The 22,823-nt window shown below is 41.4% G+C and overlaps 1 protein-coding gene across 2 annotated transcripts in view; it reads left to right on the plus strand.

Moving 5' to 3' along the window:
- LOC105321335 (E3 ubiquitin-protein ligase PDZRN3-B) overlaps window positions 1-22,823 on the plus strand; it is a 108,284-nt gene that overhangs the window by 78,077 nt on the left and 7,384 nt on the right. For both annotated transcript variants that reach the window (XM_066083223.1, XM_066083222.1), the window contains exons 4-8: window positions 4,736-4,947; window positions 10,329-10,470; window positions 12,880-12,978; window positions 19,058-19,120; window positions 20,748-20,846. In XM_066083223.1, the coding sequence (XP_065939295.1) occupies window positions 4,736-4,947; window positions 10,329-10,470; window positions 12,880-12,978; window positions 19,058-19,120; window positions 20,748-20,846 (615 nt within the window). The remainder of the gene's footprint in view (window positions 1-4,735; window positions 4,948-10,328; window positions 10,471-12,879; window positions 12,979-19,057; window positions 19,121-20,747; window positions 20,847-22,823) is intronic.

Consider the following 22,823-nt stretch of genomic DNA (forward strand, 5'->3'; position numbering starts at 1 on the left):
AGGATTAAAATCACTTTCACAATCTGTCTCATCAAACTTTGAGAGGGTATTAAACTCAGGTTATCAAATAATGTACATATATGGTTTTTCATTTTAAATATAGAAAATACTTGTGGTGAAAAGATTGAGTAATTGAGAAAATGTGCGGATGGTTTGGAATATCATGAGAGGAATGTTTCCTGATTTGCATAGACTGGAGCGTGGTAACAGGTCCACATAGCTGTCAGCAGTAGATATCAAATCAGTCCACATTTCTCCCTCTCTTTGATCTATAATTAACGCTATAGATACAATGGTATCATACACAACAGCTTCACTGCTAGTGGCCATAAGGACTGAAATGTTAGTTTAGAGATGTAGAAAAGGGGGAAAAAAAAGGTTTGGAATGATTTCAGCAGCCATGTGTGTTGTGGATGGCTGGGCTGTAGGGGGTATGCATCGGAGCAAGATCTGTCGTGGAGATTGTGGCTACAGTGATGATGTCACTGATACAGTCCTCATTTATCATTATTCATTTCCCCCTCATTGAAAATAATGTATGACAGCCCTAAGGAGGCTGAACAATGAGACAAAAAAAGGGAGAACCATCTGTTGATGGTCGGAGATATCCATCAGTTCTGATATCATCTGTGATATCCAAGATGTATGTCCCCCAGTTGTAATACTAACCATTGATATCTGAGATATCCAGGTATTGTAATGCTTGCAATTCATATCTTTAGGCCAGCATTTTTTTATTTTTAGATTTACGAAATATTTTTCAAATTATTTGGTGAGGAGGAGGGAAAAAAAATAAAAATAAAATTGAAAAATTTGTCCCTCAAGAAAAAAAATGAAAATAAAACAATTTCTAACAATATTTTTTTTATTTTTAAAATAAGAACATGTGTCCAGGAGCTGCCTTTTTTTTTTAAATATCTAAGTAATTTTGGTTGTTGGTGATGTTCTTATCATAACATATTTTATCCATGGGCACTGAAAATTTGTTTTGATATATTGTACATGCATGTATAAAAACGAAGGTTTTTTTTTTTTTTATAAATACAAGTACATACTGTACATATACATTAAGACCAAAAAAATTAAGGGAGTTTTCACTTCTTCCTTGCAGAAAAATAGGAAGAAGTTTGAGAAATAATTTATTTGATTAAATTAACAATGCTATTCACAAATTCAAAATTTAAAATATTGTTACTGAAAATAAATTGGATTAGAAGCATGTCCATAAATGTCAGTAAAAAATCAAACAAGTTTTTTTATTCAAAAAAGACTAAATAACTTTTAAAATTTTATTTATTTATGTAACTATACCTTTAATAAAGGAAATGTTTCGTTATTTTGTTAGCTTTAACCTTAATGACAAATAAAATCATTCTCTTTCCTTCAGTCATAAGACCTGTGTTCAGTGTGTTTAGGGTTATTAGTCCAACCCTATGACCCCCTTACAACCGTTATGTAGAGGATCTATTTCCAAACGGTTAAATTATGATTATTTTAGAATTTATTTTGCAAAAATGATTTTTTTTAAAAAGTAACTTATCATTTTCTTGTCAATGAGGTTTTTTTTAATTTACAGAATTGTGATAGAAAAAGACTTCAACTTCTCTTTATTGAGGAAATTCTGGCTAAGTTGCCGATCACAAAACTTAATAGGGTCGTAAATTGTAGGGTTGGACGAAAGCAAACAGGAGTAGGCCCTTTGGTGGTTTTCTGTGACTTCTAGTGCCTGTGACTTGATCGGAAAGAACTTGGTCTTTTTATTAAATCAATGCATGAACAACAATAATTCAGACTACACATACGTGATTGCATCAACATTTATTTTTATTTTTACCAGAAAGAAAATTTCGGGTCGGAGGAAAAAATAATATTAATAGCTAGTTCAGGTCCTTTTATTTTTATTTGAATTTTTAAAAAATAGGGTCGGCGGGTTTGTAAATCGAAATTTCAAAAAATGCTGGCCTTAAGATATCCAGGAATTGTAATAGATGCTGATATCAGCTATGTTGATATATTTAGTTAATTCTGATAAATCTACTTGTACATCCAAATTACTGGTACTTGTCTGAGAGTGTAATTTTTGCTATAGATTAAATAAATTGGATGAATCTTGGATAAAAAAGCATGGAGGTATCTTTAGCATTTTGATACTGATGTGTAGCAAGATGTGTGCCGGGAGATACAGCCAGTCTGTGCAGCATTATCTAGTAAAAACATGGAGGCCTGTTCCATGATGAAGGAAGGAACTTGTCGATTTATGCAACAGAGGAGATGATCTGCTGCATCAGGAGTATTCTGTAGGGTGTATTATGGTCAGTGATCTGTAATGTACTGAGTCAGTAATGTAGGTTCCTTGAGAGACATTGACCACTAAGGGAGATCACTCTGTATAGATGGTATTGGACCCAGTGATACTAAGATCATTAGTTGATTCATATTGCTATACTATTACATCCACAAAGTGTAAAAAAAACACCTGACCAGCTCTCACAGAGTATATTGCAGCCATTGTGTTGTAGCAGACTTACAATCAGTTTACCATCATAAGACAGTTCTCCCTCTCCCTCGCTGGAATCTGCCGTGCAGACATCCAGTTATTTCCCCAATTACATTACATACTGTTTTATTAATTTGTGTGGAATTGTTCCAATCAGGCCCTAATTATGATTGGCGCTAGTTTGAATTATCAGATTTAAATATAGAACAGAGCCGGTGCTCTCTCCCTCACTCTCTCGGATTTCTGGTGTTGGAGACAGCTTGCAAACTGCCAAAGAGTAATTGTACAAGAAATTGAATGCATGATTTGCAATGTTACTCTGCAACCCCTCTGCAAATTTGTCATAGCCAAACTATTTAGTATTGTGTTTAATCTCCGGGTTTCAGCATTTATCTGCTGGTGGTAAGGGGTGATGCGCTGGCTCCACTGCTCAATCTTGTTTGTGGTTATTACAAAGAAAGGAAAATTGATTTGGTGCTAATTACTGTATATTTAGACAAGTTGTCTTGATGTTTGGTCAGTAGCCACAGAGGGGGCAAGTTCTCAGAAACACCTGATGTTTAATTGGTGGACCAGCTAGGAGAAAGCTTCAGATGTTGCGAGGGATTTTACTGACACTGAGTTAGTATTAAGTGAATATATAGTGTAACAACTCAGGTAGAAATAACTTTAAAAATATTGGAAGAAGTCAGATATTTTTTCACTTTTTATTTTTATAATAGTGCATTAGTGTGTTCATCAAATAATTGAATTTACCAAATCGATGTGTCAAAAGCAAGAGGAATGAATAATTTATGAATTAGCATATATCAATTTGTATTTAAAAAAATTGTGTCAAAAATGTCAAATGATCGACACACTTACTTCTTTCTTGACACGGGCACGGTTCATTAATTAGCATGAAGTGTTAAGTGAATTAACGTGCAGCAAATATTTGTACCTTGGTGTGTATTGATCTTATTGGACGTGTTTTTAGCATTGTTACCATTTAAATTTTAAATTCTGTACCTTTATCATAAAGCATGTCATTGTAATGTCAAGGGGGTGGCTAATGTCCCGTATAGCTGGCCCCTAGGGGACCACAGCCAATAAACTTGGGGGAGAGACCAGTCAAAGGGAGGAGAGAACCAGCTAAAAGGGAGAAGGACCAGTCAGAGATAGCTGGACTTGTTATTGATGACCTCATAAAATTAGCTTATACGTTATTAAATTTTAATACATGATTATTAATGTGATTATCATATCCATACCTGTGACGAATTTGAAGTGAACTTTTAATTACGTTGTCTGTGTGTTCAATGAAGAACCCCCCTGAGGATCTGTCTGAACTTCATTGATGAATCCTCGATAATTTCTGTTGCTGGTGTTTAGGATGTACCATCATTTGTTCATCGCACCACTGGGTGTTTAGCCTGTGTATTTATTAATGAGGTATGGAATGATAGGCCTCCATCTTACTGTAATGATTTAATAGACACTCTCCTGAGACCTTTGGTGCTATAGACGGGTCTAGGGAACCGGTAATTAGTCATTTATTGGCTACCATTGTTAGTGGGGCTTGATGGTAGCGAGTCAGTATCAATGATTCATAGTTCTAAGTACCCAGCATAAGTAACTGGTGCTGTTATATTAGTAACCAAGGCATCCAACACCTGTCAGGAAGCTGTGAGTCAGTGGAACTCTGGGATACATCGTGGCTCCCCGCTCCGATTGGACAGATGCTGGTGACTGTGTAACTGTAGCTCTGTTGACTCGGGCTGTCAGCCATCTATACTCCATCTCTGTGGAGATTAAAGATTTATGTAACACTGATATTACCTGTTTGTCCTGTCTTCATCACTCATTACTGCTTAATGGCCCTGTGATTACAGTAGCTTTTTATTTTATAAGTCAGGGATATAGGAGGGCCTTATTTAATTTCACTTCTCGGCATATATCCTCACACCTGTCTTGGATGCAGAAGGTTACCTGTTAATGTAATCAGATTATATAATTTGCATGCAACATCAATGAAAGAATTCTGTTAATGTGTATTATACCAGTACTGTAGAATGACAAGTCGGTTTTTACAAGTATGGGTATATTATATGGGTACGAGAGTGTTCAGTCTTCCAGAGTATATTATATGGGTACGAGAGTGTTCAGTCTTACAGAGTATGTTTGTGGATACGAGTGTTCTGTGTTACAGAGTATATTTGGTTGGTTACCTGTACTGATGTTGTTTGTTCTGTGTTTCAGGTAAATGGTCAGGATCTGTCACAAGCCAGTCACGAGGAGGCAGTAGAGGCGTTCCGCGCGGCTGCCGAGCCAATCACAGTGGAGGTTCTACGACGCGTCAGCAAGACAAAGATGAAGAACACACCCCCAGCAATGGTGTCCACATCTACCCAGACAGAGGAGGAGCTGTACAGTCGACCCCCCACCCCGCCATTCTTCACCTACCCCCCAGGGTAAGCATCGTCTTATAACCAAGTCTGACCCCCCTTCCCACCCACCCATTCTTCACCTACCCATAGGGTAAGACACCCCCCACCCTGCCATTCTTCACCAACCCCCCAGGGTAAGACACCCCCACCCCGCCATTCTTCACCTACCCCCCAGGGTAAGACACCCCCCACCCCGCCATTCTTCACCTACCCTCCAGGGTAAGCATCGTCTTATAACCAAGTCTGACCCCCCTTCCCACCCCACCATTCTTCACCAACCCCCAAGGGTAAGACACCCCCACCCCACTATTCTTCATCTACCCCCCAGGGTAAGCATTGTCTCATATCACAGACACCCCCCCCCCCCCCATGGTAAGGTGTTTGTCATTGTAACAGTCTACCCTTTACCTGCTGGTAAAGATGTTGTGGGATATCATTGCCCAATAATTACTTTTTATTCTCTCACCAACCCTCGACCCCCAGCCTCACTACTCTCACCAACCCTCAACCCCCAGCCTCACTACTCTCACCAACCCTCAACCCCCAGCCTCACTACTCTCACCAACCCTCAACCCCCAGCCTCACTACTCTCACCAACCCTCAACCCCCAGCCTCACTACTCTCACCAACCCTCAACCCCCAGCCTCACTACTCTCACCAACCCTCAACCCCCAGCCTCACTACTCTCACCAACCCTCAACCCCCAGCCTCACTACTCTCACCAACCCTCAACCCGCAGCCTCACTACTCTCACCAACCCTCAACCCCCAGCCTCACTACTCTCACCAACCCTCAACCCGCAGCCTCACTACTCTCACCAACCCTCAACCCCCAGCCTCACTACTCTCACCAACCCTCAACCCCCAGCCTCACTACTCTCACCAACCCTCAACCCCCAGCCTCACTACTCTCACCAACCCTCAACCCGCAGCCTCACTACTCTCACCAACCCTCAACCCCCAGCCTCACTACTCTCACCAACCCTCAACCCCCAGCCTCACTACTCTCACCAACCCTCAACCCGCAGCCTCACTACTCTCGCCAACCCTCAACCCCCAGCCTCACTACTCTCACCAACCCTCAACCCCCAGCCTCACTACTCTCACCAACCCTCAACCCCCAGCCTCACTACTCTCACCAACCCTCAACCCCCAGCCTCACTACTCTCACCAACCCTCAACCCCCAGCCTCACTACTCTCACCAACCCTCAACCCCCAGCCTCACTACTCTCGCCAACCCTCAACCCCCAGCCTCACTACTCTCACCAACCCTCAACCCCCAGCCTCACTACTCTCACCAACCCTCAACCCCCAGCCTCACTACTCTCGCCAACCCTCAACCCCCAGCCTCACTACTCTCGCCAACCCTCAACCCCCAGCCTCACTACTCTCACCAACCCTCAACCCGCAGCCTCACTACTCTCACCAACCCTCAACCCGCAGCCTCACTACTCTCGCCAACCCTCAACCCCCAGCCTCACTACTCTCGCCAACCCTCAACCCCCAGCCTCACTACTCTCGCCAACCCTCAACCCCCAGCCTCACTACTCTCGCCAACCCTCAACCCCCAGCCTCACTACTCTCGCCAACCCTCAACCCCCAGCCTCACTACTCTCGCCAACCCTCAACCCCCAGCCTCACTACTCTCGCCAACCCTCAACCCCCAGCCTCACTACTCTCACCAGCCCTCAACCCGCAGCCTCACTACTCTCACCAACCCTCAACCCCCAGCCTCACTACTCTCACCAACCCTCAACCCCCAGCCTCACTACTCTCACCAACCCTCGACCCCCAGCCTCACTACTCTCACCAACCCTCAACCCCCAGCCTCACTACTCTCGCCAACCCTCAACCCCCAGCCTCACTACTCTCGCCAACCCTCAACCCCCAGCCTCACTACTCTCGCCAACCCTCAACCCCCAGCCTCACTACTCTCACCAGCCCTCAACCCGCAGCCTCACTACTCTCACCAACCCTCAACCCCCAGCCTCACTACTCTCACCAACCCTCAACCCCCAGCCTCACTACTCTCACCAACCCTCAACCCCCAGCCTCACTACTCTCACCAACCCTCGACCCCCAGCCTCACTACTCTCACCAACCCTCAACCCCCAGCCTCACTACTCTCACCAACCCTCAACCCCCAGCCTCACTACTCTCGCCAACCCTCAACCCGCAGCCTCACTACTCTCGCCAACCCTCAACCCCCAGCCTCACTACTCTCGCCAACCCTCAACCCCCAGCCTCACTACTCTCACCAACCCTCAACCCGCAGCCTCACTACTCTCGCCAACCCTCAACCCCCAGCCTCACTACTCTCGCCAACCCTCAACCCCCAGCCTCACTACTCTCACCAACCCTCAACCCCCAGCCTCACTACTCTCACCAACCCTCGACCCCCAGCCTCACTACTCTCGCCAACCCTCGACCCCCAGCCTCACTCTTTGGTCAGTTTCTGTCCTACCGGAGATTATGATGTTACAGAAAGGATAACCCTGTTATAACTGTATGAGGGAATTGATTTGTTCATCATATACAAAGATATCCCCTCTCTTTGTAATTATCTCTGGTGCTTATTGGGAACAGAGATTATTTGACGCTTTGTGGAGTCTGAACAGAAACTGAAGAAAAGGGGGGAAATTATTATAGATGATTTCATCAGGGGTTAATTGAAGCGAGGGAATGAAGCCTAACGTCTTATAATCGTTTCTTAACCACCCTCCCCAAGAACTTTAGAGTCTAGTAATTATATTTTATAACCAGCTTTTTGATTGGCACTTAGGTGCCGTAACTTGGGAAAAGAGCTTAATTACCATGGTAACTATAGGTCGGAAAGAACAGATGCCCCTAGCGTTTATGTTCAGGTTTTTTAATGTATAGAAAACAGATAAAATTTGAAGTTTTTTGCATGCACTAAGAGAATCTTTCCAAGCCCCTCACGTCTGTTGATGAGGTAATGGTGCTGACTAGAGCCGCCAGAATCAAGACTTTGTGCCGGACCAGATTGAAACGTTTTATGTACAGATTATCTTCTTATTATCGAGATCAATCACAAAAGGCTGCCAGATTCCACCTTTTTTTACACGAGGCTTATCTGCGGAATTGGTTGTATGTGTTCATCTAAATGTTGACTGATGGATTTCAAATAACATGTTTTTATTTTGTTAAGAAAAATGATACATGCATTTTAGTGGAAGGAATTTGTTCAGATTTAAATTTTTTTTATACATGCATCAAACTTTAGAAGTAAAAAGATTAAGTAACTATGAAAGAAGACATTTATTGAAGGATTGATGGGTTCCTCTCTAGATGTAAGTAAATCTTGGCTGGAGCCTGAGGGATCAGAGATCCTTTGGGGGCTTTAACTTTTTGCCAGAATCCAGGAGAATTGAGTGCTATACATACAATGTAGGGGAAACAACACACACGGCTGATGTTTGAATTAAGAGATAGCAAGAGACTCCCACAGATGCTGTATAAGCCTTCTATCAACTCCACAAACATTTTGCCTCTTTTATTTCAATGTTTGCTGTGTTCAACCCAATCTTTTTCATTACAAGTTGTTGAGGGAAATGGAACAGTCTGTGAATCTGAAGAGCCAGTCCTGACTGCTTCATACAATTTTAAATTTGTGTATTTATTAATTTCAAGATTTGACATACCATACTCATTCATTTCTAGACCTGTCATGTAATTGGAAAACATGAGAGAGTTTTTTTTATGCTAGATTGGACGCCTTTGACTGCTATCGTTGTATATAAGACAGGTGCAACAGGTAGAGTTTACAGGTAGGGCTGTATGATGTAGCTACCTGACATTGGTAGTACAATTATCAACCATTAGTCCACAAACGAATGCATTAACTCATAAAACCCCCACATCAAAGCATCCAGCTAAATGTTACATTAACTTTCATTTGACATTTTTATATGGGATTCCAGATTCAGCCTTCTCCTGCACACAAGGTTAAAAGCTTTCTTTCCTTGGTGCTCCATTTCGATGATGTTGGTCTGTCTTCTTATTTCGCAACAAAAGTGGATATAATGAACTTGTTGGTTTATCTGAGTCAGAAATCTGTGTACGCTATTGTAATAGGTATTATAAATGCTGATTAGGCGGCCGGTATCAAATATTACATCAGAATCTTCAGTATCTCCAGTCCCTCTCTATGATGTGTAATTACATTCATCTTATCACGATGACACTGGTTAGAGAAAAAGAATTCTAAAGATTTGAATAGTTGCGTTTTTATGACATTTTCTCCAGAAAAAAACATAACCCAAGCAGAATAGTTGTGTGATATTCAGATAAGAGTAAATGGATCAGTAGATATGTAAAACTCCAAACCTCCACAGGCTGTTGTAACAGACAGGGGGAATCAAACAAAGCGGGCTGGTCGGTTTATTCTAATGGCCGTAGTCTCCAATTCTTTCAAAAAGGTTAGGTCCCTCAGTTGCCTTTTCACTTTAACTCATTTATCATATTTAATTAAACAGACATTCTGAAATTTGATCTGTCTAGTTGTTTCAACACAACAGAGGGCTGTTATCAAGGACAGGGAGAGAGAGGAAAAGGGGGACAAGATATTTCTCCAGGGCTGTACAATGTAGGTTTTGAATATTATATGATCAGCTGAGAAAGGTAATGCACTCGGAGGCCCTAGAATTATTTACATTGCACGACAAATCACATAATATTTCAGATAAATTAAACCTTGTCAAAAATCCTTGATGTGATGATTTAATGCACGTAACACTGACCTGGATTCTTAACACTGTCTCACTTGTACAAAAACCCTGGGTCCCTCCCCCCCCCCCCCCAAAAAAAAAAATAAACCCCTGGGTAACCCTGCATTGTCATGGTTACCAGGACTCTACATGGCCAAGGCGGGCGCCTTACTTCCTGTTAGAAATGCAATTGTCAAATAAATTTAAAACTAGATTTGTATCGTTTATTTCTCTCAATGTTTCCCACACCGACAGATAAGGCTTAATGGAGGAAAGTTGTTGCTGATTAATCTGGCTGCTTTTACAGTGGAGGCAGTCTCGGCTGACACTAGCAGTGGCATGAGTGATGGGGATTAATTTACAGTCCAAAATATATTAACCCAGGTCCTTATGTCATGAATGGAGGCAATGGGTGTAGCTGTAATGGGGTGCTGTGTTAACATGTATGGCCTTCCTTATATGTCTCATGGTGTAAGTAACTTGACTGAGGTTGTACCAAGTGTAGATGGTTTGTGATCCTGCGTGTCCTGTCTGTTATTTTTTGTTTTCAGACTGTTTGTAGGTTGTATGTGGATGGTATCTGCTGTTCCTTAGCTTTATCGCCGAGTACAATGATACGATGCGTTGTCCTATGTCTGTCTGTCTGTAGATTCTATATTCTATGTTTTCTGTTTGTAGGTTGTACGAGGCCGGGACCCGCCGACCCCTGGCTTTCTCCCCGAGTACAGACATGGGTCTCACCGACATAGAGATGGCCCACAACATGGATTATGACGACCCATACTTTGATGACAGAGTAGGATACGAAATGGAGTACGAGGTAACTATCGGCTTCAGTGGACATTGCCGTGGATGCCCAGTGTAGTCCAATGGCCAATCAATGCTTTTACATGCAGCGTTATTTTAACCTTCGCAAAATTGTACAATCATTTGCCTCTTTGAATTGGTCTTAACACATTTTTATGAAGGATATAACTTGGTGATTAAACTTAAGGCCAGCTGATGGATATTTAGGCTATTTTTCTGTTTGTATTGTACATCAATAGATTGTATAGTAATTAGTAATTCAAAAGCATTGCAAGCAAAGAATGGAAGACAAGTTCTCCTTTAATTGTTTCATAGCTGGGAATAGATTGAGTCACTGGAATATGTTTTGACTGATGGTTTGGTGCCTGTGCCTGAATGATTTACACAATATCGGCCGGCTACTGATATTATGAGACGTCTGAAGAAAGGAATTATATTGCTAGTGGTATCAAACGACCACAAATAGTATCAAAAGATAATTGTTTAATGGCGCTTTAATATGGCTATTTTTCTGCTGTCATTGGGAAGAAAGAGTTGGTGATTCTGTGTTTGACTAATGGTGTTTAATTGGACTAAAGTTGACGCTGGAGCGTCAGATATCAAAACTCTCTCACTCCTGAAGTCTGCTAGAATTACGCCTGGTGCAGAATTACCGCAGATAGTGATAAATTTTTATTGCATTTAATAAGGCGCCTTTTTTGTCCCCGCAGAAATCCATTTTTATTGCGGTTGGATTGTTGATTGATTGACAAGAGCAGTCTACTTTTTTGGTGCAGAACCATTTATTAACGAGACTGGTGAATCCTCCCGTGTCTTTATCCTCAGCAGCCATTACTGAGTCAGTATGACAATGGTATTATGGCTGGTATTGAAATGAAATATGTTCATTTGCTCCACTCTATTCGACTTATTTACATCATTTAGCCTCAACGTGATGCCGTTTTGTGGAGATTTCTGGTTTTGGGGTCAGGGGTAATGACCTTGGTGCATATCGATGGTTAGATGCCCCTCCCTGTTAAGACGGATGAATTACCAGTTTCATGCGGAAACACAAGATAAATCGGAGTTAGAGTCAGCTAGGGTTGTGGGCATTGGTGGGTTTTAATGTGTAAGGGTTTTACTGTTGCATGTCTTTTTCTAGTCTCTTTACAATTAAATTCACAGCTTGTAATTGATTACTTCAAGATAAATGGGGGTCTTTGTTCAGTGGTGAAATAGACACCTAAATGCTCGTTTTAATTCAGATGTTTTTTCTTCAAAACTCATTCAAAAAATTACATTTGTCAAAGACAAGTGAAATGTTAGCTCTCAGATACTCTGTGCCTGGTATAAAACAGACACTGAAGGGGAACGGGTGCTTGCTTTTTGTTGATGCAGCACAGAAACTAAACAAAACACAGTAAGGTATGGATGGGGCAGATTGTACAGATGGGGTTAGGAATGTATTTAGAAATAAAAAATTTTAATATTCTTTTAATTTTGGAGGTTTTTTTCAAGGTATAAGAAGGTTGATATGAACTAATAAATATAACCTACATTTTGATCTAATTAAAGGGTCAACCAGTTCAAATAGGTCCTCAGATTTTTGTTTGGTCCAAAAAGCGGTAGTGCTTCACTTAATATAGATCAAGACATAAAAGTGTTCAGCAAAACTGTTGATAGAGAAAAGGCTTCAATCCAATCTACAAACTCAAATAAGTTCAAATTTATTTGAAAGTAATTCAAACAAGCTCTCTAGATCATGTTCCGTTGGTTTGAAGTTGATGAACTCCCTCAATCCAGGATATTTACTGACTTGAAAGTTTGTTTTAATTACAATAACCCTCTCCTGTTTCGGTCCTTTGAGCGGCCCTTGTTGCGGTGAATTATCAACTCTGCTGTGTTTACTCTTGGGATCGAGCGACAACTCTAGAGCTCCTACATCTCGCGCCGTGTACAGAAGAACACACAGAGGCCCTGCCACTGTTGACAGAGGTGTTTTATTAACACTTGGACCCTCTCCTAAACAACTTGAGCAAACACCGTCTATTGATTGCAATAGATATTGTTAATTATTAGCCAGGCCATTGACAGGCTGATAGCAGGCTATTACACTCCTCTGTTTTAAAAAGAACAACATCAAAAGCAAGCAGAAGTAGCCATTACAGATGAAGGGTCTTCATTTACTGTGAGAGAAGGGTCTGTTTATTTGACAATCCTCGGGAACATTGTCTAAAAAAGCAGCAGATCATCTTGTATCAAGTCAAAACTGAGTGTGTCCTTGTTGTTTCCATATTCTTAGAGACTTGCTGATCTGAGAAAAATGAAGGCAATACAGAGTGAGGTGGCGATGTAGCTGACTGTTATATATACGTGTATGGTATAAACTTGTCTTGCTTTGTTGATGTGATATGTGATGAAGTCCTCTTTTTTCTGCCTACAGGAAGTGATCCTTCACCGATCGGTGGAACACCAGAAGTTAGGACTGACCTTGTGTTATGGTTCCCTAGAAGACGAGACGACAGACATATTTATTAGTGAGGTAAGTGGCCCCCAAATCCTTACTCTCATTGAGAAGCTTGCTTATTGAACGATTCAGTGAGTATAGAGTTTTCTATCATTCGTCCACAACGTAATATAATGGTGACATTATTAACCCTTAGTTTTAGCTATTTCCAAGGGTAGGGGGGATCAAGTACTACCCTTGGTATTAGCTATTTCCATGGGTAGGGGGGATCAAGCACTACCCTTGGTATTAGCTATTTCCATGGAGCGGGGGTATCAAGTACTACACTTGGGGATCAAATGTCCAAATCATTGGTTCATGTGTCCACCCTCTATTTCCAAGCAATCAGTCGCAAAGCGATGATGTTACCAATCAGGAAAAACTCTTTCTGGGGAAGGATCAGCTGTACCTTAATACTGGACAACAGTCACTTGTTATTACAAGACACAGAGCTCCTTCCTCTACTACACTAGCTGCAGTCTGTGGGAGGAGGATATCTGGGCTAGATTTGGTCTGTGAGTGGATTGTACATGTTTTCTGGACTAGATTTGGTCTGTGAGTGGATCGTACATGTTTTCTGGGCTAGATTTGGTCTGTGAGTGGATCGTACATGTTTTCTGGGCTAGATTTGGTCTGTGAGTGGATCGTACACATTTCCTGTACAAGGTTGCCATCAGGTGTCTGTCCTTGGGAAGAAGTCGGTAGTCTGGGGGAGATGATAGCTTGTTATTGCAGGGAAACCATTCTCCAGAGGTGGAGGCGAGGTCAAGAGAACCATTAAGTCAGGCGATGACGTCTGTAATATCCTAGCCTTCTGTGTAATACTGATAGCCAGCCCCAGGTGAGACTTACCTGGTGTAAACTGATCACCATAATAAGAGCTGTGATAGATGGTGGGTCCCTGTATCCCGGTCTGTGTACCGCTAGCCTTGTTGATGGGGGGAGCACGGGGTCCCTGTGTTATTAATGAGTTCGCTCCTCCCCCCTCATCCTGATTAACGACCCTCAGGTCAGTGATCAACCTTCAAGGATTGAAGATATTAAAAAACTCCAACTCGGCTATTAAATTATCTGATTACTTCTTGCCTCCAACAATTCACTACAGGAATATGTATGTTAGCAGACACTCTGTCAATTAGAAAAATGATGTGCATATAGTAAAGGAGAGGGATTGTTGATGCTTGATATTGGAGAATGCAGAGAGGGGCTCCATTATTGATGAGTTTTGTCTCCCTCTGAGCCTGCTGCACACACTTTGTGGTTGTAGCTCAGCATCCTTCAGGCCTCGGTGTGTGACTGATGGAGCAGGAAGCAGTCATTGGCGGGGAGCACCTGCCGTCAGCCCGGGGCACCTGCTGCTGGAAGCTCCCTCTACAGGCTAACGGCCTCAGATTATAACGGCCTCTGATACAGTGACAGGTCTTTTGTTTCTATTAGAATTTCCTTTATTTTGGTTTTGCTGTGTCAGATAGGCTAGACTCTCTTGAGAGCCCCTCGAGTCCCGCTGATTTATGATCCAAGTATCGGCTTCTCGTGAGGGACAGCGCTCCAGATTTGACACTCTGGGGGAGAGAGGAATTCCATGAACCAATTTGACAGGCTAGCTGTAAATTCTCTGACATTTTTGACATGTTGACATCTTGGGAACCTGGTGATGCATGTCGGAACTGACCAGGACTTGAGGAGAGGCGGAGATCGTGCCCCTCACCCACATAAATGTTGTCTGTTGTTAGTTTACTGTTAGAACGTGCCACAGAGAAAGAAATAACATGTGCTCTTGTTTATAGAAAATTGCCACGAAAGAAAGGAGCATGGGCTGAAATAATGTGTTTCTGATCATGTAAAATTAATAAAGGCTCATTTTCCTTTAACCCATTAGATTGTTGAGCTCCTTAGATTGTTGAGCTCGTTAGATTGGTGAGCCCGCCTGTGTATTAGACCCTATGATAAGTTGTGACTGTAGGTATACACCAGGGGGGCTCAGCCAATTGATTTATCAAATTAAGGCTGCTAATTGGTTTGATTATCCTGTGTTGAGGCAGACAGATGTGTATTGGTGATGTAACGGTTCTGTCTTCTGAGCTGTGCTTCCTAGGATAGCAACAATAAAAAGAACATACCACCTCACTGTCAATGTTCAATGTACAACTATTTTATATATACAGACAAGTTGGACCTACGCTTGCTCTCGGTGACCGGGAGGGGATCAATATTTGTGTCCCCAGGTCTTTGTACCTTAATTAACTTCCACCCCATTAACTCCTTCCATTATAAGAAATCTATAGTTCTTATTGAAAGCAGAAATAACTTATGACATTCTGTTAAGAGAGTTTATTAATTTCTAAGGGGCTTTAAACGACTGATTTCTTCCTTATGTGTTGATTGAGTTATTATATCACTCAGACTTTATAAGACTAATGAACCCTCTCTGCTGAGAGTTATTTATATATATGAAGGATGGTGTATATCAAATTTTTTTTTCTGACTCTTTTTGTTGACTATTTTTTGGGATAATCTTTACCGATATTGAAATATCATGAAAGCAAAAATAGGAAATTATAAATCTGGGTGTCAATCTATAGAACTTGCCAAGCTAATGACCTTTTTGTGTTAGGGTGCTAATCCATACGGGTCTGGGATAGATTTGTGAGTACAAAGAATGTTCACTCAGATTTTGAATTATGATTCTGTCAGCACTAATAGCAGAACCAAAGATAAAATCAAACAGCACAATCATTCTATAAATCCTCTGTTTAGAGATAATTTATTGCACTGAGTGGAAATAAGATAATTTTTTTCTACCTCCCAAGACAGGAGAGCAGAAAAAGGCCATTTCTAATGGATTTATACTAAGGGTCTTTTTCCTGTTTTACTGGGTGAGAGGTCAGTGAACTCGGAGGATTTTATGAATTCTCCATCATGATTCTACAATTCCTTATCAGATTAGATTTTTGCTCTAAGTAAATCAATCATGTTTTCCACCCAGCAAAGTTTTGTAGACTGTAACAGATGTAGATGAGGGACAAACCTTACACAGAAAACTAATACAATCAAGTTCTTAATGAGGTCTCTTTACTGATTGTTGATAATACTGACGCTTTACTGATAATGGCCATCTCTTGTCCTGCACAGATTAGTTAATCCAATCCCAGTTTCTGCAGAGTTTTCTCCCCTGGAGACCGGGCCCACCATTGTTTTGTAAACACATGACTAACACACTCTTTGCTGGTCCTTCCAACATGGAGAAGTTGCTTTAATTCATGAGGATGCATTTGCTAGCTGTCTTTGAAGTGAGATAATAGAGTTAGTGAGATTATCATCATGTATACACCAGGCCTCAGTATTTCCTAAACACCCCACTTCTTAATGAGCGGCCTATAATATAGGCTAATGCAATAATCAATTTCAGGCCTCTTTGAAATCAAATCTTCCGCCTGATAAAATCTGAGAGGAGAGAAGTGACCACGTCATTTTGACTGTATGGCATCTGTCTCAAACTTCACGCTGGGGTCTTGACAAGCGCTGGTCAATATAACGGATCCTGGGTCAGGTCTGGGGGTCAGAGTGGCCTGAGAGAACCAGCAGTTGTTGTCTGTAAACATCGGGAAAACACGCTCTCTGTTTAAATGGGAATCTTTCTGTGAGCAGTATGAAACTCAAGTGGGATTTTTTTCAGGATTACATTATACCTCATCCTAAGGTAAACTATGATATCCTAGCACTGTCTTCTCCGTCAAGCTCTGACTGTGTACAATGTAGGTTTGTTGTGTGTTTTGTGTATTGGGGATATAGTGCTTGGCCACTCAAAGTTTACATCTCCCTGGATGTACTCCAGTCTCCCACAAAACAACTACAGTACGGGGATTATACATCTGAGTGAACTCGGGGTAGATAACAGCTCATTATTGTAGGCTCACATTTCAGTGGAAAATGATATCAAATTGAGAAGAAGCAGATCTAAGTGGGGAGTTAATCTATCCTTTGTTGTCGGAATTTCCATTACACGCATAGACTCTGAAAAAATAAAACCCTGCACCAAGATCGTAAACAAATAACCCCCAAAGCTGATGTAGAATAGGAAACCTAGAGTGTTGATGTTGAAGATTTCTTAGTGTGAATTTCACAGTGTGACATTGTGAAGATGAATCTAATGACCCCATTACCTGAAGCTCCAGCCATTGATTTGATTTTTATTGATAAAATTCTGTTGTTGCAGGGCCGTGGACTTTTACATCAAGTTTAATGTTTCTCTCTGTTTGAAGTTCTCACATAAATTTTATAACTGACGTAATGTGCCCAAATAAAATTCATAAACACTTTACATCATCTGCTCCCTAAAATAGCTCAGGATCAAGTAGAAGTGGGTGATTTAAAACAAGATCGTAATAACAGGCAACATTAACTGATGGAAGTTTAAATACTAGATTGATTAGTCCTCATGAATGGGAGTATTCACTTTATTGTGGGTTCCAAGTTTGATTCCTCCAGAAAATTTTAAAGGACTTATTTAAAAGCATGCAGAGATCCCCTGACTGTTGGGAGGTAACTGAAGTTGAGATGTTTTGGAGCGAGATGTTTGAGATGTGTATCGGTTTGGTGCATGCTCTCACAGATCAATGAATAGTTACTGCGATCAGCACCTTGTTTTTGAAGCCCAAGATTGGAGAAGGTTGCTGTTTAAGAAGGAAGGCATCAATTGCTTTTATCTGTCTCTCTCTTGTTCAGTTCTCTCAGATCAAAGGAAAGTTTATCTCGGAGGTATGCCAGTCTACCTCATCATCCGACAGCTGCAAACTGTTGTCTTCTCAAAAGTTAAGGAGTTAAATCAAACTCGGACATGTTGTGGTCGGTACAGAGGTGAGACGGTGAGCTTTGATTGGCTCAGTCTATCCTTGACCAGAAATGGACGGATTGCTGTTGACTAGCTCTGTAGTGTGTGGTAGAAAACAAGAAAGTTATTGAAAAATCTGTTTTAATCTACATGCTTCTGCTCTACACAATTTGTCAGTAATAATCTCTGACAAAACAATTTGCAGGAGTTATTTTAAAGCAAACTTCTTATTGCAGATAGAAACATTCACTGCTTTTGGCAGATCCCCGATCTCACTTGGCAATGTCGACAAATTACTGATTTTCATTACGTCAGTACTTCTAAAATTCTCTACAACCCAAGAGTATAAGCTTAAAGATGAAAGGGCTTTTTCTCCAAATGCCCCACAAAATGGGATTAGTGACTGAATGACAATCAAGGGAGGTATGTACAGAGAATTAGACGGCCAAGTCCAGGAGTTTGCTGTATTCTGTAACACTCCGTAACATGGGGGCTAGAAAGCATCAGCCCAGCACGCTGCAACAGTTATTGCATGCTGGGATTGCTAGAACATGCAGTTGATTGGATGCATAAGCTGCCATGCCTGCAGATACATGCACTCGATGATGTCTGGAGATGTATGATGTCACAACAAGTTTCTTTTGATTGGGTTTCTAAACAAATCAGCAGCCAACTGCACCTGTATCACTGAACAGACTATGAAAGCTAGAATGTACGAGCCTATATTTCATTAAACAAAAGATGCATGAGAGTAATTATCGTTTTCAGAGGTAGCGGAAACAGGTTTAGGGGTTAAAGAATCCATTTTTACTTGTATGTGTCAGACAATGACAGCCATTTCTTTTGATGAGGAAGAAAAATCTGAAAACGATGAAGCTGCGGAATGGACAGGTGTTAGAAGAATCCTTTGGGGGGGGGGGGGGGGGGGGGTAACCTTATACTGTAACATTGCTCTACAATTCTGGTGGTTTACTGGGGAGGGTGGTGGGAACCTCTCGCTGCCAACCATTAAGTTGCTATCATTATTTAGACATACTAAGGTAGACATCAAAGGCTCTGGTTACCCATCAATGCAGGAGGAGACTAAGAGAGTCGTAAATCCAGGTCATTAGCACCATCAACTGACTTCTGGAAGGGGGAAGGGGGAAACTTAATGGAATCAAGATTAGATAAAACAAAATCTGCAGAAACGTATGATAGAGGGAATGTTGCAGAGACTAGAAATAAAGTGATGAATTGACCCCATGATGATCCAGTGTTGTAGATTTTTTTTTTTTTTTTCAGGTTGAGGCTCACAGTATAGCTGCTCAGGATGGACGGATCAGGGAGGGGGACCAAGTTCTCCAGGTAACCAGTCAACAACATATAACCCGATTTAACCTCTCTCCCTAATGTACAATGCCATAAAGGGCTCTTAATCTCTTGGGCCTGACAATGCTACTATCATTTCATGATGATGAATTTAAATGTAGATAAAGAAAACTTATGTTTCATTGATTTCATTACAAGCAGGCTTGTCATTTCAATTTTCTGCCAAATTTCAACAAAGTTTTGATTAAACGATGACAAGAAAGATTTATTGGGGTCCTAACCTCCAGCTTAGATCAGACGATTTTATCATCTGAATCTACAGGATGTTTAACAGTTCATATCTCCTATCTGTCTCGTCAGACACATACAAACAAATGGACATGGATTTAATCGGGAATATAATTGATATTTATCATCAGGATTCATGCAAGATTACCTCTTCATTTTCTAACTTCAAATTTTATTGGATCACTTTATGGTGACCCGTTTTAAATGGGGGCTAAGAATTATATACATTGATTCAGGAAAACCAGCCATGGTGAGATTATGAAAGTACAAGGGTGCATCTCTTAGTGACAATATTGACATTAAATGTAGCCATTAAAATGATTTTCTGAGCAGCCTTCCTTCTATACCCACATAAAGCTGTTAAATGATGTTGCGTAAATCTTTCCTCCAAAGCTATTGTCAGGGAAAGGAAATCTATAGTCTCCAGAATAGGTGTAGGCTGATTCTCTCTGGCGCAAAAAGAAACGATTTTGTGCAATTTCCTGTAATTTTGCAGACACTGAGTGTGTTTCTTATGCTTTTAATTACTGACGGAGGTGAGATTTGTTTGATGCGACTGTTTAAATATAGATAGCATTTAGGACTGCAGCTAGTGATGTGTGATTGGACAAAAAATGAAAAAATGCCATTAAAATTTGACGACTCCATCAACACTCCCATTATCTGACGCTGCATCAGTGCTGGAGAAAGATTGTTAGGCTCATGTCAAACTGGGAGACTAAGATTATATTGAAAATTATGAAATAATAATTCCCCGAAACACCGCTATTGACACATGGACAATTCAGTGTGATGTGGGAATGGTGTGTTGCCACGGCGGCACTGGCGTCATGTGTGTGATGGCTGCCCAACACAACAGACAAATCATTGTGGAGGGTCTGGGCACACTGTGACAGAGTGCAGCTAATGCAGAATGCAGTGAGAAAACACAGCCGTAATACATCATAATTCCATTCACTTAGGTGGCCATTCAGATGGCTCTATTCATGTGTTTGTGGGTTTTATCCCCCAGCTCACTATAGAACAAACACATAGTCTTAGATTACTTTGGGATCGTTCCTGCTCTCTTACATGCAATAGTCTCCTAATTACTCCTAACAGTGCACATCATAGACAGTATTACCTACAGTTGTTGGAATTTGAACAAGTAGTAAATGGAGAAATGTCCATTATATGTAAAGAGTTCAGAAGAGCAGGCATGTGGTAGCGATCAAAATCCGTACAAAAATGTCAGCCATGCTAAAAACTGGGTGAAAGAACTTAATTGTTTTGGCAGGAAAGAAGATAGGGGAGCAATCTGCAGCAGCTCAACTTACATGTATACACAGAAACCAGTCTAATTTTGTCTTCAGTAATTATTTTTTTCTAATTTTAGGTGAATGGGGTGGATGTTCGGAGCAGGGACCAGGCGATTCAGCTGTTCTCAGACCGAGGGGCAGACATCAGGCTTCTGTTGGCCAGACCACACCTCCAGGTAAATACAGGGACAGTCAGGTCCACGATGACTTCCTGACATTAGTCTGAGCAGGACAAAAATAACAGTTTTCTATACACCCCTACATTTTGCAACAAGGGCTGTAGATATTCTGAGCGGTCTGGTATTTGTACGTGAAGCTGTACAGTATAGTTCCCTGAATGGAGTTCACCTAAGAATGGTGAGATGTCAAGTCCCCCATTATGTGTCAATGTATCGGGTTGTTTCTCTCCAGGAGTTCAGATGGTACTAGAGACAGTCCTTGGCTGGGATAGCACTCGGGGACTGTGGTTGTATTACTGAACCCCAAAAGCAACAATTAACTGGCTCTGCTGTGCTTCTTTGTATGATCACATCAAGGTATCCGCATTGTTGTATGATCACATCAAGGTATCCGCATTGTTGACACAAGGCACCATGATGTAGTAAGCTTGTACACGGAGACTGTGTAAAGATTGAGGTATCCCACATCAAGGGGCTCGAGTTCCTGTAGAAAACTCTGGCACAACTCTGACAGAATAGAGGTGAACCCTGGCGTTTGTTTAGGCTTGATATAAACAGTTGTTTTAATGTCTTTCATGTTTTAGAGGGTGAGATTAGTGAGGGAACAGGTGTCTGTAGATCTCTGTCCGTTGTGTGGTACCTAGTGGTGTATTGTTGGTCGTGACTCCCGGTCACCTAGAGCCGCTAGCCCGCTGGGCCGTCAAGAGTCGGGAGATCAGGTGTTGTTCAAAGTTAGCTGTAACTGATAGACAAAGAGCTTGTACGGGATCAAGGTATTAAGATAGGCCCTGTGTATTCCATTAGACACCTGCTTCAGAGACTACATGCGTACTGCCATAGAGACAGAGAAAACCCATCACAGGGGAAATTACATTCATCACCCCGAAACATGACATTGTGTCAAACACAAAACACTAATTTGTAGTTGGTGAAAAACAGAATGTTTTGATATCAATATCCTTGAGATTTTAAAAAATTTCTTGTCAATTATTTCAATCGATATTATGAAAGTGAAACATTTATTTCTTGATTGATTCAGCTGTGCATTCTAAAAAAGATAAATATTTTTATGGAAATGAAACAGATGGCGGATTTACAGATAAGCTAAGCCGAGTCAGTAGATAAAGTTTGTGATCTCCCACACACCTGAGACAAACGCTTGCCACGGTGCATCTATTACTGCTACCTTACGAAAGAGCTGAACTTTTTACAATTGTTTAAAGTGCAAAAAATCTGGCATTATGTCCTTATGACAAAACATAGAGCAGGTGTTTGGATGATGAGGGAAGAGGCATGGCCTGTGGAAGAGATCCCGAGTACCACCAGAGAATTACTAGGTCGTCTTGACCCCATTCTGACATGGTAGTTATGTTTTTATAAATCAGGAGGTTTCTGTGTAATGAGACTGGCAATGAGTTGCTGTGTGGCCTGGCATCAGATGATGACAGCTTCTGATAGGAGGAGAATTAACCCCTCACCCCCAAACCTCCCTTAGAGATAGACAGAGAATTAACCCCTCACCCCCCAAACCCCCCTTAGAGATATACACAGACCTAACCCCTTAACCCCTTCCCCCAGTAAAGAATTAACCCGTAAACCCCCCCCCCCCCCCCCCTTTCTCATTCACTGTACCCTTGAGAAAGAACATAAATAATCAAATATTAAACTTATGTTTTTTGTATAGATATAATATGTATGATTCAGATGCATAGAATTAGGCCCTGACTTCCACTGTTGACTAAGGACATCTGCCTGCTAACTATTCAGACCTTATAGATACAATATGTAAGATTCAGATAGGCATAGAATTAGGCCCTGACTTCCACTGTTGCACTGTTGACTAAGGACATCTGCCTGCTAACTATTCAGACCTTATCGATACAATATGTAAGATTCAGCTTCCATGAAATGGCTGCCATTTGCTACCACTGGTGCGAGTGGAAACCTTGCCTTCTGTACTTGTTTGCCCCTTGA

The sequence above is a fragment of the Magallana gigas genome, chromosome 4, assembly GCF_963853765.1.
Source record: "Magallana gigas chromosome 4, xbMagGiga1.1, whole genome shotgun sequence".
In the NCBI taxonomy this organism is placed as follows: Eukaryota; Metazoa; Mollusca; class Bivalvia; order Ostreida; family Ostreidae; genus Magallana; species Magallana gigas.